General features: G+C 40.4%; 1 protein-coding gene across 1 annotated transcript in view; it reads right to left on the bottom strand.

Annotated features, from left to right (window-relative positions):
- Positions 1 to 3,959: 3,959 nt before the first annotated feature.
- The window catches only part of LOC118410673 (dual oxidase 2-like), a 30,715-nt gene continuing 22,366 nt past the window's right edge, over positions 3,960 to 12,308 (bottom strand). Inside the window, exons 23-33 of the mRNA XM_035812478.1 lie at positions 12,059 to 12,282; positions 11,343 to 11,573; positions 10,786 to 10,879; positions 10,409 to 10,458; positions 9,562 to 9,722; positions 8,895 to 9,015; positions 8,169 to 8,398; positions 7,216 to 7,374; positions 6,386 to 6,541; positions 5,448 to 5,576; positions 3,960 to 4,907 (exon numbers count right to left, since the gene is read on the bottom strand). Of these exons, the coding sequence (XP_035668371.1) occupies positions 4,782 to 4,907; positions 5,448 to 5,576; positions 6,386 to 6,541; positions 7,216 to 7,374; positions 8,169 to 8,398; positions 8,895 to 9,015; positions 9,562 to 9,722; positions 10,409 to 10,458; positions 10,786 to 10,879; positions 11,343 to 11,573; positions 12,059 to 12,282 (1,681 nt within the window). The 3' untranslated portion in view covers positions 3,960 to 4,781. The remainder of the gene's footprint in view (positions 4,908 to 5,447; positions 5,577 to 6,385; positions 6,542 to 7,215; positions 7,375 to 8,168; positions 8,399 to 8,894; positions 9,016 to 9,561; positions 9,723 to 10,408; positions 10,459 to 10,785; positions 10,880 to 11,342; positions 11,574 to 12,058; positions 12,283 to 12,308) is intronic.

Raw genomic sequence — 12,308 nt, 5'->3', positions numbered from 1 at the left:
ACTTAAGGTGAGGTCACACCTGCGTATATATTTAAGTCCGTGTGAGGCGCGCATGGGAGTATTTGCCTCCACCAGGCCCCACAGGTCGTTGGAAATTGGACAAAAGTAAACAGGTAACATGTCAGACGAGTTAGCTGGGTGGCTAACCATACTTCTCGGTCAGCTAACTCATCTGACATGTATCTATATTTGTCCAATTTGTATTGTTTTCCCCGCAACCTGTGGAGCCTGGTAGAGACTAAGAGCTTCATACGCACCTCAAACGGACTTGAATATATAGAGTAGACACTTGTGTTTTTGTATCGTGTACATTTGTTTGAATCTTTTTATGTTAACTGCAATTAGCCCACGGGCAAGAATTTGCAATAAACTTGATATATACACATGTGTGACCCCACCTTTAGGCTAAGGACGTCCCTTGGATAGGGCGTTAGATAGGGAGGTTCCGTGTTTGAGGAGAGCCACACTTCGAGCATGTTAAAGATCCCGCCGCACTTATCGAAAAGATTAGGGGTCCTTTCCGGTGTGATCGAATCAAACATTACAATCTATAGTCGCCAATTTGACATCCTAAATCTTTTCCATGGGGGTATGAGGCCGCCTAACTATAGTTACCGCCATCTTCAAAGAAGAAGATATGGGTGAAATATCACATATAAAGACCCTATTTTTCGATATACCATACTGTGTGTGTTTATCATTTCACCTTTATGACCACTTTCATAATGCAGATATTTCAATTCAATTCAGTCTTTTCTTTGCATCAGTTTTTGGGTTCCCTGAGTGTACCATCCATTTTACCCAATCAACATGGCCTAATATCGCATTTATTCGTTCAATCAATCAATCGTCCTTGAATCACCATGATGCGATATGGCATTTCATAAATCAATTATCTTCTGGCATCTAGTGCTGATAAAAGCAATATCAAATTCCCCACCATACGTTTACTTGTACTATCATATTTCATCTTGTACCATTCATAAGTGGACGACAAAAAGTTTTTTGACATTACGCATGGAAGCTTCTTTTTATCCGGCTTGTCTTCTTCACAAACGATCCACAAAAACCTTCCACGCTTCAACTTGTCCACTACATTTGTGATCACAAGCCTTGCTGGATTCAGGCCATTTCCTTCACTTTTGGCAAACTTTGGGTGTTGGTACTTTCATGTCGGCATGTGGCAGAGTAATTACACCGATCATTTGGCACCTGTTGAGTCATTGGATACTTAAGGTAATGAACCAAGTATAATGTGCCATGATTTGTCAATTTGTCTTTTTTCTTAGTGTATGGCTGAGAAACAGAGCCAAATGTGTCTATAAAACATGAAAGAATCCGTAAGCAGTGCAAAACGCATGCAGTTGAAATTAAAGCACATTCTATTTGTGAATATCACCGACCCCATGCTGAAAGAAACATACTCGTCGAAGGGTATCCAAAATCACACCAAGCTTTCCATTGTTATTAAACCCACAAAAGTTACTCTTCCTACTAAGATCATCGAATCAATCTATTATATAGTGTAATAGATTGCATGTGGCCCTGACCATGTCCATGCTTGTGTGCTGAAAGAACTAAGCTCCACACTAAGCCCAATCCTCCAAGCCATCTTCCAGAAAAGCCTCGACACTGGCTCTGTGCCAGAGGCTTGGAAGGAGGCTAACATAGGTCCCGTCTACAAAAAAGGGAACCGCCTATACCCGGCAAATTACCGACCAATTTCGTTGACATGTATATGCTCTAAAATCATGGAGCACGTTATAGCTAGTACTATGATGAATCACTTTGACTCCAACAACATTCTCTATGATCTCCAACACGGGTTTAGACATAGTAGGTCATGTGAATCTCAACTCTTGTCACTTACGGATGACCTGGCACATAACAGGGAAAATGGGATTCAGACTGATCTCATAATAATGGACTTTGCAAAAGCCTTTGACAAGGTCCCCCACTTACGGTTAATACACAAACTCCAGTTTTATGGGTTTTACAGGTAAAACCTTAACCTGGATTCAGAACTTCCTTCAGGGCCGTTCACAGACAGTAGTACTAGACGGTGAGCGCTCTGACCCTGTACCTGTAACCTCTGGCGTTCCTCAGGGAACAGTCTTGGGGCCAATATTGTTTCTAGCTTACATTAATGACCTGCCATCACATGCTGCACATGCAAAAGTTCGACTATTTGCCGATGATTGTATATTGCAGATGAGTGTGAAGACAAAGAATGATTGTGAAAAACTCCAGCACGACATAAATAGCATTTGTTCATGGGAGAAGACGTGGCTTATGGCCTTTAATCCGTCCAAATGCGAAGTAATGTCGGCCCCAGCCTCCAGAAACCCGATAACATTCCCCTACTCCCTCCACCAACACCCCTTGAAAAGGTAAGTTCCACCAAATATCTTGGCCTTCATATGTCTTCCAACTTGACCTGGGGCAAACACGTTGAAAAAACTACATCCAAAGCTAACAGGACATTGGGAATGTTACGACGCTGCCTGCGGATATCCAGCACTGCGGCCAAAGAGAGAGCCTACATGGCTCTTGTTAGACCATGTCTCGAGTACGGCTGTAGTGTTTGGGACCCTCACACCAAGGCCCAGGTGAGTAGCCTAGAGATGGTACAACGAAGAGCTGCCCGATATGTATTTAACGATTACAGACGCACAAGCTCAGTTTCCTCCATGCTTCACAATCTTGGCTGGCAGTCCCTCGAACTTAGAAGGAAGATTGCCCGCCAGGTCACCTTGTACAAAATCATCAACAACATCATGTACGTACCTCACACGACCATGCTTGTCCCGGTGGCTCGATCCCGCCGCACCAATCACTCACAAACATTGCAGGCCATCGCGTGCAGGAACAACTACTACAGGCTCTCGTTCTTCCCTAGTACCATCAGAGAGTGGAATGGACTTGAGCCTGGTGTGGTGGAGGCGGGGTCTCTCTCCCAGTTCAAAACTGAGCTGGGGAGGACCCTGCTGCATTGAGCCACCCCCCACACGTCTTGTATATATGTAAATACGTGTCCTATTAACCCACTTAATTCACCTGTCCTGTCTTTTGCACACAGAAAATCAGTTTGTTTTTATTTCCCTCAGCATTTTCCTTCATTTTTCCCATGTCTATTTGTACCGGTTACTTGTATTGTAATTAAACCATGCGTAGTCTGCCAATAATCTCAAAAAATTGAGGCTAGGCAGTAGGAAAGAAGAAGAGAAGAATGGGACATTCATTTAACTGTAGAGGCCAAACGCCGCAATAGTAACATAGATTTAGTACCCTATTCTGTACCGTATGTACAATCAACCACTGAATATCGGTATGAGACTATTTAGATCATTTAGAATTACCTGTATTTAGACCAAATTCAATCATTTCAATTCATTTGGTTTTGGGTCACTTGCAATAAGCCCCATGGACATGAGTTTGCAAAAAAAAAAACATCACATGCAAAACAGTGATATTCGCAGTGGTGGCCCATAAGGTTTGTGCCATTCTGAGAGGTAGAAATCTACGTTTTGTAAGGCAGATACTTTAGTTAGGGTTAATCAATTGTTTAATTTTCTAAAAGGCATTGGTAACAAGTTGTAATCAGCTGTTGCTGTGGCCGGCGCAGTAACAAGATCTCGCGTTATCACGACGGAAGTATCTCGAGACAAATCTCGCTTAGGTGCACACTGGAGCTCACAACTTACATGTATCCCAACTAGAGAGTTTCTACCTACTTAAAGGGCCAGGGCAGTGGTCAGAAAAAAGCATTGCTAATTCTATTTTAACTTTCCACATACCTCAGCTCTAATTTAAAAAAAATGCCAAAACAATCTATAATGACATCACTTTTATTCACAACAACTTGCAATGATTCGTCTTCATTGACGAGACAACACAACAATCAAATTTAATATAACGTCCCCTGGACTTCTATTCACACCTTAGTTATAGCAATACACATCAAAATGTTCAACAACACCGACTTTCAAATATAACGTTAAGGCACACATGGCGACAAACCACATAGTGAATACTACAGTTAACTGTATTATAAATACATTTAAATGCCTGTAATGGTTTGAGTTCAGTCTATACCACCAACTACTAGTATGTCAAACATGGTGTCTACTGGACTGTTCCACAATAAGACGGGTGTGTCCGTGTATAATATTATATTACACACACACGCACACACACACACACACACACACACACACACAAACACACCAAACACAGGAACGTTACAGCCTGTACTAACTAGATATTTGTTACTTAACGTAAGTTAAACGATAAATCTACTTTCTATAGCTGAACAATCAGCAAATCTTTGAAACCGTGTTTGAGAACTTCAACTATGTATGTTTACCTTCACGAAAGGAAAACATATTGTTTTTGCTACGTTTCTTCTCCAAGCAAATATGGTCAACGAACTGAACAAGACGACTGTCACCATGGTTACCGGTAAAGTAGCAGGCACCGTGTGGTGTTCAGTTACAAAATGTAGCAAATAATTTAGCTTAGCACAGGGCTGGAGGGGCTCAGATCACTAAATATAAATGTATTTGAGTAAGAATAAACAAAACAGTTGTCAGTGCTAGATTACAACATGTGAAAGTAAACCGTATATATTTGCTAGCGAATTTTACCTTTCTAGTTCAAATCTGTAATTAGTACACAAACTTTTAGAACCCAAAGATTCGCGAAGTGAAAAGGCACTTTCTAATGGTAGAAATAACAATGTGTTCCAACACGGAGGTTATAAATGTAACATATGGTGGTATTTAGAAGTTCTCAGAGTGGTGGATAAAGGACACGTCGCCAAAGCTAAGCTTGTTCATCTCGTTACAGGCTTTTGCAACGTCAGCTGTCATTGGTGGAGGTCCGCAGCTGAACACTCCAAACAGCGTCTGAAACAAAATCACAGAAAATATGTAAAGGAAAGCCTATATCAATTCCCTACCAGCATTCATTTTAAGTTGGTACGATGGTAAATGATACATAGAGGCAATCAAATCAGCGAATAATATAATATCTATTATAGAGGGATCCAGGCAGCGAAGGGTGATTTTCATTGTCATGCGAAAATGGTTGTTGTAAAGGCCATTCACATGAAGATTTTTCTCTCGAGAATACTTTCAATTTCGGGATCTTAATGTCAAATAGTGAGGCTTTAGAAACTTTATATATTTCATTAGGGTAGGATTGGAAAAGAAAATCATTTCGCCATAGATAATATGGCTGAACATTGTAGCCTCCATCAGGCTTCCTACGTTGATACGGCCGGTAGATTTTGGCAAAAAAATAATCAATTGGATACAAGTCAACGCTTAGATTGCAAAATCTCCGCCAATGGAACCCTATATGTGTGGACCAAACTTCCATGACAAGCTTTTTAATTTAAAGCAGCGAAGTCAGTCTTACATATGCTATGAAGATTGTAGACTGACCTCTGGATGTTCCTCCTGTAGTGAAGTTAAGAAGTACTGGAAGTCAGGACGGCCGAAGTGTGTGATGGATCTCAAGCCGGTGAACAGACTCCGTCCGGAGATGCGCTGGAAGTGGCGCTCGCAGATGTACTAGAGAGGTTAGAGGAAAAGCCGCTTTAATGGATTTCAAAGCTCAAACTTAGACAAAAAGGCTTCTAATTCACTTGTTATTTCCCCGTGTCGTAAACGCATCAATCATCACAATGACTTTATTTTGTCTGTTAAACACATTTTATTTAAAAAAAAAAAGCAAATGTCCACTAAGGCTAAAATATCACTGCTTCCACGGGCATTTCCCGCGATGTCAACATACAACAATATTTTTGGAAATAGAACTCATTTGCCCTTAGAGCACAGCAGGCTCATCGTTTTCATGAAGAGCAACAGGACATGCGGTCCCCTACTGCCTTATAATCATGTTAATACAGTGATAAACAAAAGACTACAGAGACAAATTTCGACAATATAATTGTCTCCCATGAAAGAAATAATATCTAACATACAAAAAACGTATATACAGGCACATATGCAAAGCATAAGAATCCCTACTAGCATGATTGTCCTTAGAAACAATTTTTTTACACAACTTTGCTTTTTTTTACATCTGAAGCTGGATAAGTAGGAAAACTGTGTTGTAGAAATGTTACCAAGCATATTCTATGGGTTCCAGAAGAGTTTATTAACATACGAATAGACAAACACATATCTGGTAAGAATTGAAGTCCTAAGGTCGAACTTTGTGTAGAAAGATGCTATCATACTTGTTGACCGGACCAAACAAACAAACGAACAAACACGTGTCCTTACCAACATGGTGGTCCTGAGGTCGAACTTCTGGTAGAACTGAGTGATGAAGATGTGCACGCTGACCAAACAAACAAACAAACACGTGTCCTTACCAACATGGTAGTCCTGAGATCGAACTTCTGATAGAACTGTGTGATGAAGATGTGCACGCTGACCAGGTCGTTCTTGTCCTTCTCCTCCACCTCCCGGATGATGTCAGTCAGCCACTCGAACTGCTTCTGGGTCCGAGTCACCCACAGGAAGTAAATCTAGAGGAGGGAAATGAATGATGCATATCAAGTTCTCTTGTCTGTGACAGGTATTTATAGTGACGTCTTGTTGATTGGCGTAACGGTTGGAGTGTTTGGACCAGAACCAAAATTCGGAATCTTACTATTTGTCCTTGTCAAAGGCACTTTCTTGAACGACTTTTATAACTTCATTGAGTACTCTTGAAACTGCTTTTAGGGATGTTCCTCACATAAGACGCTAACTGGAAATCCCGTGTTTAAGAAGAGACACAATTTGAGCACGTAACACACTCATCAAAAAGAGTAGGGGCCATCCTGGAGTGAATGTATCAAACAAATATGCCCTGATATTATGCAGCTTTTGCCGTTCAGTAAAATATCTTGTGTGACATTGTTAGGCCATAGAGTGGTTTGTCAGGTGTGCAATGCAAACAAATAAACTCAAGAAATACATTATTTTCTACGAAAAAACCATTAGAAACTCACTTTTCAATGCTACAAAAACATCTGTTGCTAGATCCAGTAATCACTTTGTTGTAAAGTTATGACCTTGAATCATATCAGCATATCAACAATTTGTTTTCTTTTGGGGAAGGGGCAGCCAGGAAGAATACAAACAAAGAGATACAAAAGAATGAAGTTGTCTACAAATACAAAAAGCATGTTAGCAGTAAGCTAAATAGATTATTTACCTTCTTGCAAACAAACTTGGCGCCCATTTCCGACTTGTGCACGATGTCCTTCAAGATGGCGGCGAAGGGCGTGACCCCGATCCCGCCTCCGATCAGCACGGCCACGGGGAACTTGTACCAGTCCTGGTGCCCCTCCCCGTAGGGACCGTCAACAAACACCTATGGGGAAATATTTGTCAGATAGCTCACTATGAAATTCTGATGTTTATCATCATGTTAGGTAGGTCACAATTACTGTCATAAAGGAGGAAGCAGCAGTCTTATTTGCCTGTGTGCTGCCCAGTCGTCTGGTCCACGCCAAAGGTCGACAATGATATGCAACAATGCTTATCTCCTTGTAAGAATGTATTAAAAATGAATTTCAGAAAGTGTTAAGACTAGGACAATGTACCTTAATTGCTACAAAAGTGTCAAAAATGAGTAAACAAATAAAATGAAATGCATAAAAATTAGGAATTAATTTTTTGACAAAGCAAAAAAACAGCAAAATACATTGTCACATAAGTTTCCAGAATATGTTATCTATAAAATATCTATAGATAACATATTATCTGAATTTGTGTAGATTTTTAATGCTTATTAGACATCACGGCCATCTAAATCGTACTCCTGAGAAGCTCAAAAGCAGAAATAACAAAAAATTACAATCATATGTGATTTAAGATGATATGTTTTATGCATTGTTTGCTTCTTAAATGAACGTTTCAGCGAGGCATGGTACCAGGTTCCATATCGGCCGCTGACTTTACTATGACGTCAAGGGCGGGAGTTAAATCTGTACCAATGACAGGATTCAAGAACTGTAGGTATGAAAATTTCGATCTTCAATGCAATCAGAAGAGTGCATATTTTCTAAACAATACCTTCGAGGCTTTGTTCATCGGCTAATACTATCATTATTAAATATAATCTAAAGCTTTTGTATCTAACCAGTTTTAAACAAATACACCTACCATAGGGAGTTCGTGGCCTTCTATCTTTGCCGGATCATACACCTTCCTGAGGTTGTTGGTCCAGGGTCCGACAGACCGGATGTGGAGGCTGAGGGTGTCCTCGTGCGGTGCTGACGTCAGCGTGAAGGGGTGGTACTCGTTGTTTCCCAGGGCAGCCGAGGCGATGCGCACCCACTGGCCGGACTTGTAGTCGAAGTTTGCCGGCCGTTTTAACTCCAGCATCGTAACGGCTATAAAGAAATATTTTTTAACAAAGTGAAATGGTATTTCATATAACATACACGGGAAACCGCTTCATGGTGTAACACAACGGGTTTGTACTGTAGAGTACAAGCTGTATATCCGAGCAGATTCCGTAGATCAACTCACACTGGAAAGGTCTCCTACTGATTTCAATAAGTACTGTAACAGTAGACAGTAGGTTACATGCTGCCACAGTGCTAGTTGTGTAAAAAGAATTCTCCTATATTCTACCAACCAGATGAAACTATTTTCGAGGTTATTATACGTACTACATTTACCTGTGCAAAGTAATCAAACTCGTAAAAAGTGCATTTCAGGATTGCAAGGGCACAACGTCGGATTGTCGACTCAAACATAATGTCTCTAGGCTTCGAAGATACGATCAAGTAAATCAACATGGACTTACTCAAAACATGTTCAGTACCCGCTGCAATAACAACAGAAACAGATAGAGGGTGCTTTTGTATGAAACCATTAACTCACCAGACGGCAGTAGTTCGGCGTTGAGCACCGGAATCTCCACCTTCTTGCGGCTGATGGACACGAGTTTGTCCAGGGTAAAGAGGACGAGCGGACCCAGCAGGAAGTAGTAGAAGTAAGGTTCCTGTGTGATGAAAACACGTGTGCCATACATTAAAGTTTAAAATTTTGAGGTTAAAAAATGAAGAACGAAGTATATGAACATGTTAACCAGACAGACAGTTATGGGATTTAATCAATTAGACTAACTTTTGACTTAAAATATTTGAAACTTTTGGATAATACTATTCAGCAATGGTATATGTACTACGCTGAAACATCCTTATTACCCATGGCTAACTTTTCCCGTCTCTTTGCAAGACTTTTTTTCACCCAATCACGTTTTAATAAATTGTTCACTTTTCATCTGAGTGTGTAGATATACATGTAACATCGCTTTATGTGCATGAACTAGATGATATAGCCATTCATTGTGTTTCGATATTTAGCCTAATGGGTGTAGATACTCTGTCTTATTCACAAAATTATATAACATAGACGGAAAAACGTCTTTTATGCAAAGTTGTGTCTATGTTCTACCTAAAAAAAATATCTTAAAGAGACTTCTTGTCCTGTCTTTGATTAATAGAGAGTTGACCGTCACGGTGTTAGGGTAAAATTTTAGACGTACCTGCACTAAATGGCCGGACCCGTGCACTATCGTCAGGATGTACAGGATCGGGTACAGGTTGTGGGTGAACCAGAAGGCCTTGAACACGTAGCGCCTGGCGTACTGGGTCGAAAACACGTACATCACAGCCAGGAGCAGAACGAGCAGCACTCCGGTCATACCTGATATAAGAGGTAAATGAATCTGTGAATAATCCCATTACTTGATAACAATGTTCTTTCATGGAAGCTCATCTGTGTTAGAAGACATCAAATTACAATGCTAAACTTTTGTCTCATGGCTTTGTAACGTATGAGCTTCCTGGCACGTTTGACCAATTGCTGACGTCACGCATCCGTAAGATCACATGTCAATAAGATCACGTGTCTGCAATTTTTTCACGAGTTTACGGGATTGATCATTGTTGATCCTGAAGAAGACGACAGTGGTCGTTGAAGAATTTGATCCGTATAAGTTGGTGTTGTAAGAAGCTTTTTTACTAACAAGGTGCGAATTCTTTCTTTAGGCAGAGGATCTATAAATAACACAACAACACGTTACGCTATGTCTGTAAGCAACGACACCTATTCTGCAGCCAAATATGAACCATTGATGAACCATCAATTTCAGAATTACTCAGTGGAAGGTGACAGGAGCTAGAATTAAGGTAAATATGGTACAAATATTCCGGTTGTGAAGAAAAAAATCTTATCATCAATTTAATGTTACGAACATGCATGTAACGCGCTAACTGCAAACACATTTTTGTTCAAAAATACAAATATATAAGATACTACAAAATCTTCTTATCGTTTAAAATGGATATTCAAGTGTAAGGTCATACGATTCATTGAAATATTCCACTCACCCGTGGTTGTCTCGTATAGCCAATAGTGAAACTTTGGCAGATCAAAGGACCTGAGTATAACAGAAACAGTATTAAGTAAAATAAAAGAAACAATTGACTTTATTCCAAACCTCACAGCCCTTAATTGTTTTAATACAAAATTAAATTGATATACTGCCTATATTGACGTAGTTCTTTTATTTCACACGAAACAAAGGACGTGGTCATAAAAATCTATTCGTCCTGCCAAAACTATTTTATTTCTCAAACATTTACCCGTTCAGTACTAATTACTGGAAAATTTGCCTTCCTACGTACTTTAATAAGGGTACACTTTAGGTCCTTATGATTAACCCATCAAATGTTAGACTATTAAAGTTTAAAGGTCCCAACTTTACCTGTGGTAGAAGTCCCTAAAAAGGCAGGTCAGATCGTCCGCTGGCTGAGTGGAGATGTGGAAGAAGTTGATGCCGTGGCCAAAACAGTGCATAACTGGACAAGATGAAAAATCAAAAGGTTTACATTAATTCCAAGGGCAAATGCAAAATACATGGAAACAATCGTATTGTCAATGTATTCATTTTGTATCTGTATTGTGCATTTTCTGTCCTTTAATGGAAATCAAGGGACAATTGCAATGCCAGGTCCAACGCCTTTTTCTTTTGACCTGATCACCTCACCAGGCGATTGCATAAAACTACATGATTTTTTAAAAGTAATATCGTCTGTGTACAATGAATGGCGGAAGCTAAAATATCAAGACCATAGCCTTTTCTGGACAAAAGATGATGCAGTACCAAGGTCAGCCACTAGGTAGCCAAAATCGACCTTGACTTTTGTCTTACCAAGATGTGTCCCAAAACTTGCTTGCTTACTTGCTTATCTCAAAACAAACAAGCAAATAAACCTACATATCATAGAAAACTTAATTTTCACGGAGGTAAAACATGCTTACTTGTGAAGAAGAGCGCAGACATGGCGACAATCTTGTGCATGGCGATGGCGGAGTCGAATGGGATGTATCTGTGCAGGAAGGTTTCCCGCATGTGGGTGATGGTGTTGCGGCACATGGTGAGGAGGATGACGGAGTAGGTCCACATCTGCCCACTGGCCGCGCCGCGCGTCACCGACACACCGAACCCCGTGATCCTCCGCAGTCCCGCGTGCTCACGTTCCACAGAGTAGACTATAAATAGCATGAAAATTAATGAATGTTAGTAGACGTTTTACGTCTTGTAAACATCATTCATCATGACCAAGTGGGCAGTCATTCTAAAGAAAACCTGTGGTGTCTGACTTATGTTGTTAAAGTAATATGTACATTTATTTTCGAAACAACTTTTTATTTCGAAAACTTAATACAACAAACGGTAAGAATCACAAGGTCTTTGATGACCCTTGGAACGTTGGACTAAAGTATTGTTTTCTGCACCCAAGACAAAAGGTAAAAGCATTAGAATTTCTGCTGCAGTACCAAGGTCACACACCATTGGGCCCGAAATCAATCTTGACCTTTGTCTTCTAAACTTCTACCCACATACCAAAAATGATTACATTCGAGGCATATGTTCTAAAGGCTGACAACAAATATTTGGAAACACAGCACACAATAAAAAAATACCTCCATTCTTCATGGAGATAACAAATGATAAAGAAGAATAGAACACTCACAGTAAGCTCTTTCAATAAAAATCCCAGCAGTCACCAACAGATATAAGGTCATCCAGAAGATCTGCAGCTTGTTGTTCTGCACCTTGCTGGTGAAGCTGTTGAGGCGCTGAGTCAGCTTGTTGGCGGTGTAGACCTTGGACTTAGTGCCGAAGCTCAGGCGCTGCACGGACGGTGGGGCTGCCAGCGTGTGACGACGACGCAACTCTGAGTCTCCCGCTTCTTTACTGTGGTAAAAAAGAACACGAACAAA

Source organism: Branchiostoma floridae, chromosome 2 (assembly GCF_000003815.2).
Source record: "Branchiostoma floridae strain S238N-H82 chromosome 2, Bfl_VNyyK, whole genome shotgun sequence".
Taxonomy (NCBI): domain Eukaryota; kingdom Metazoa; phylum Chordata; class Leptocardii; order Amphioxiformes; family Branchiostomatidae; genus Branchiostoma; species Branchiostoma floridae.
Note: the sequence above shows the minus strand (reverse complement) of the source record. Positions and strands in the feature narration are given on the sequence as shown.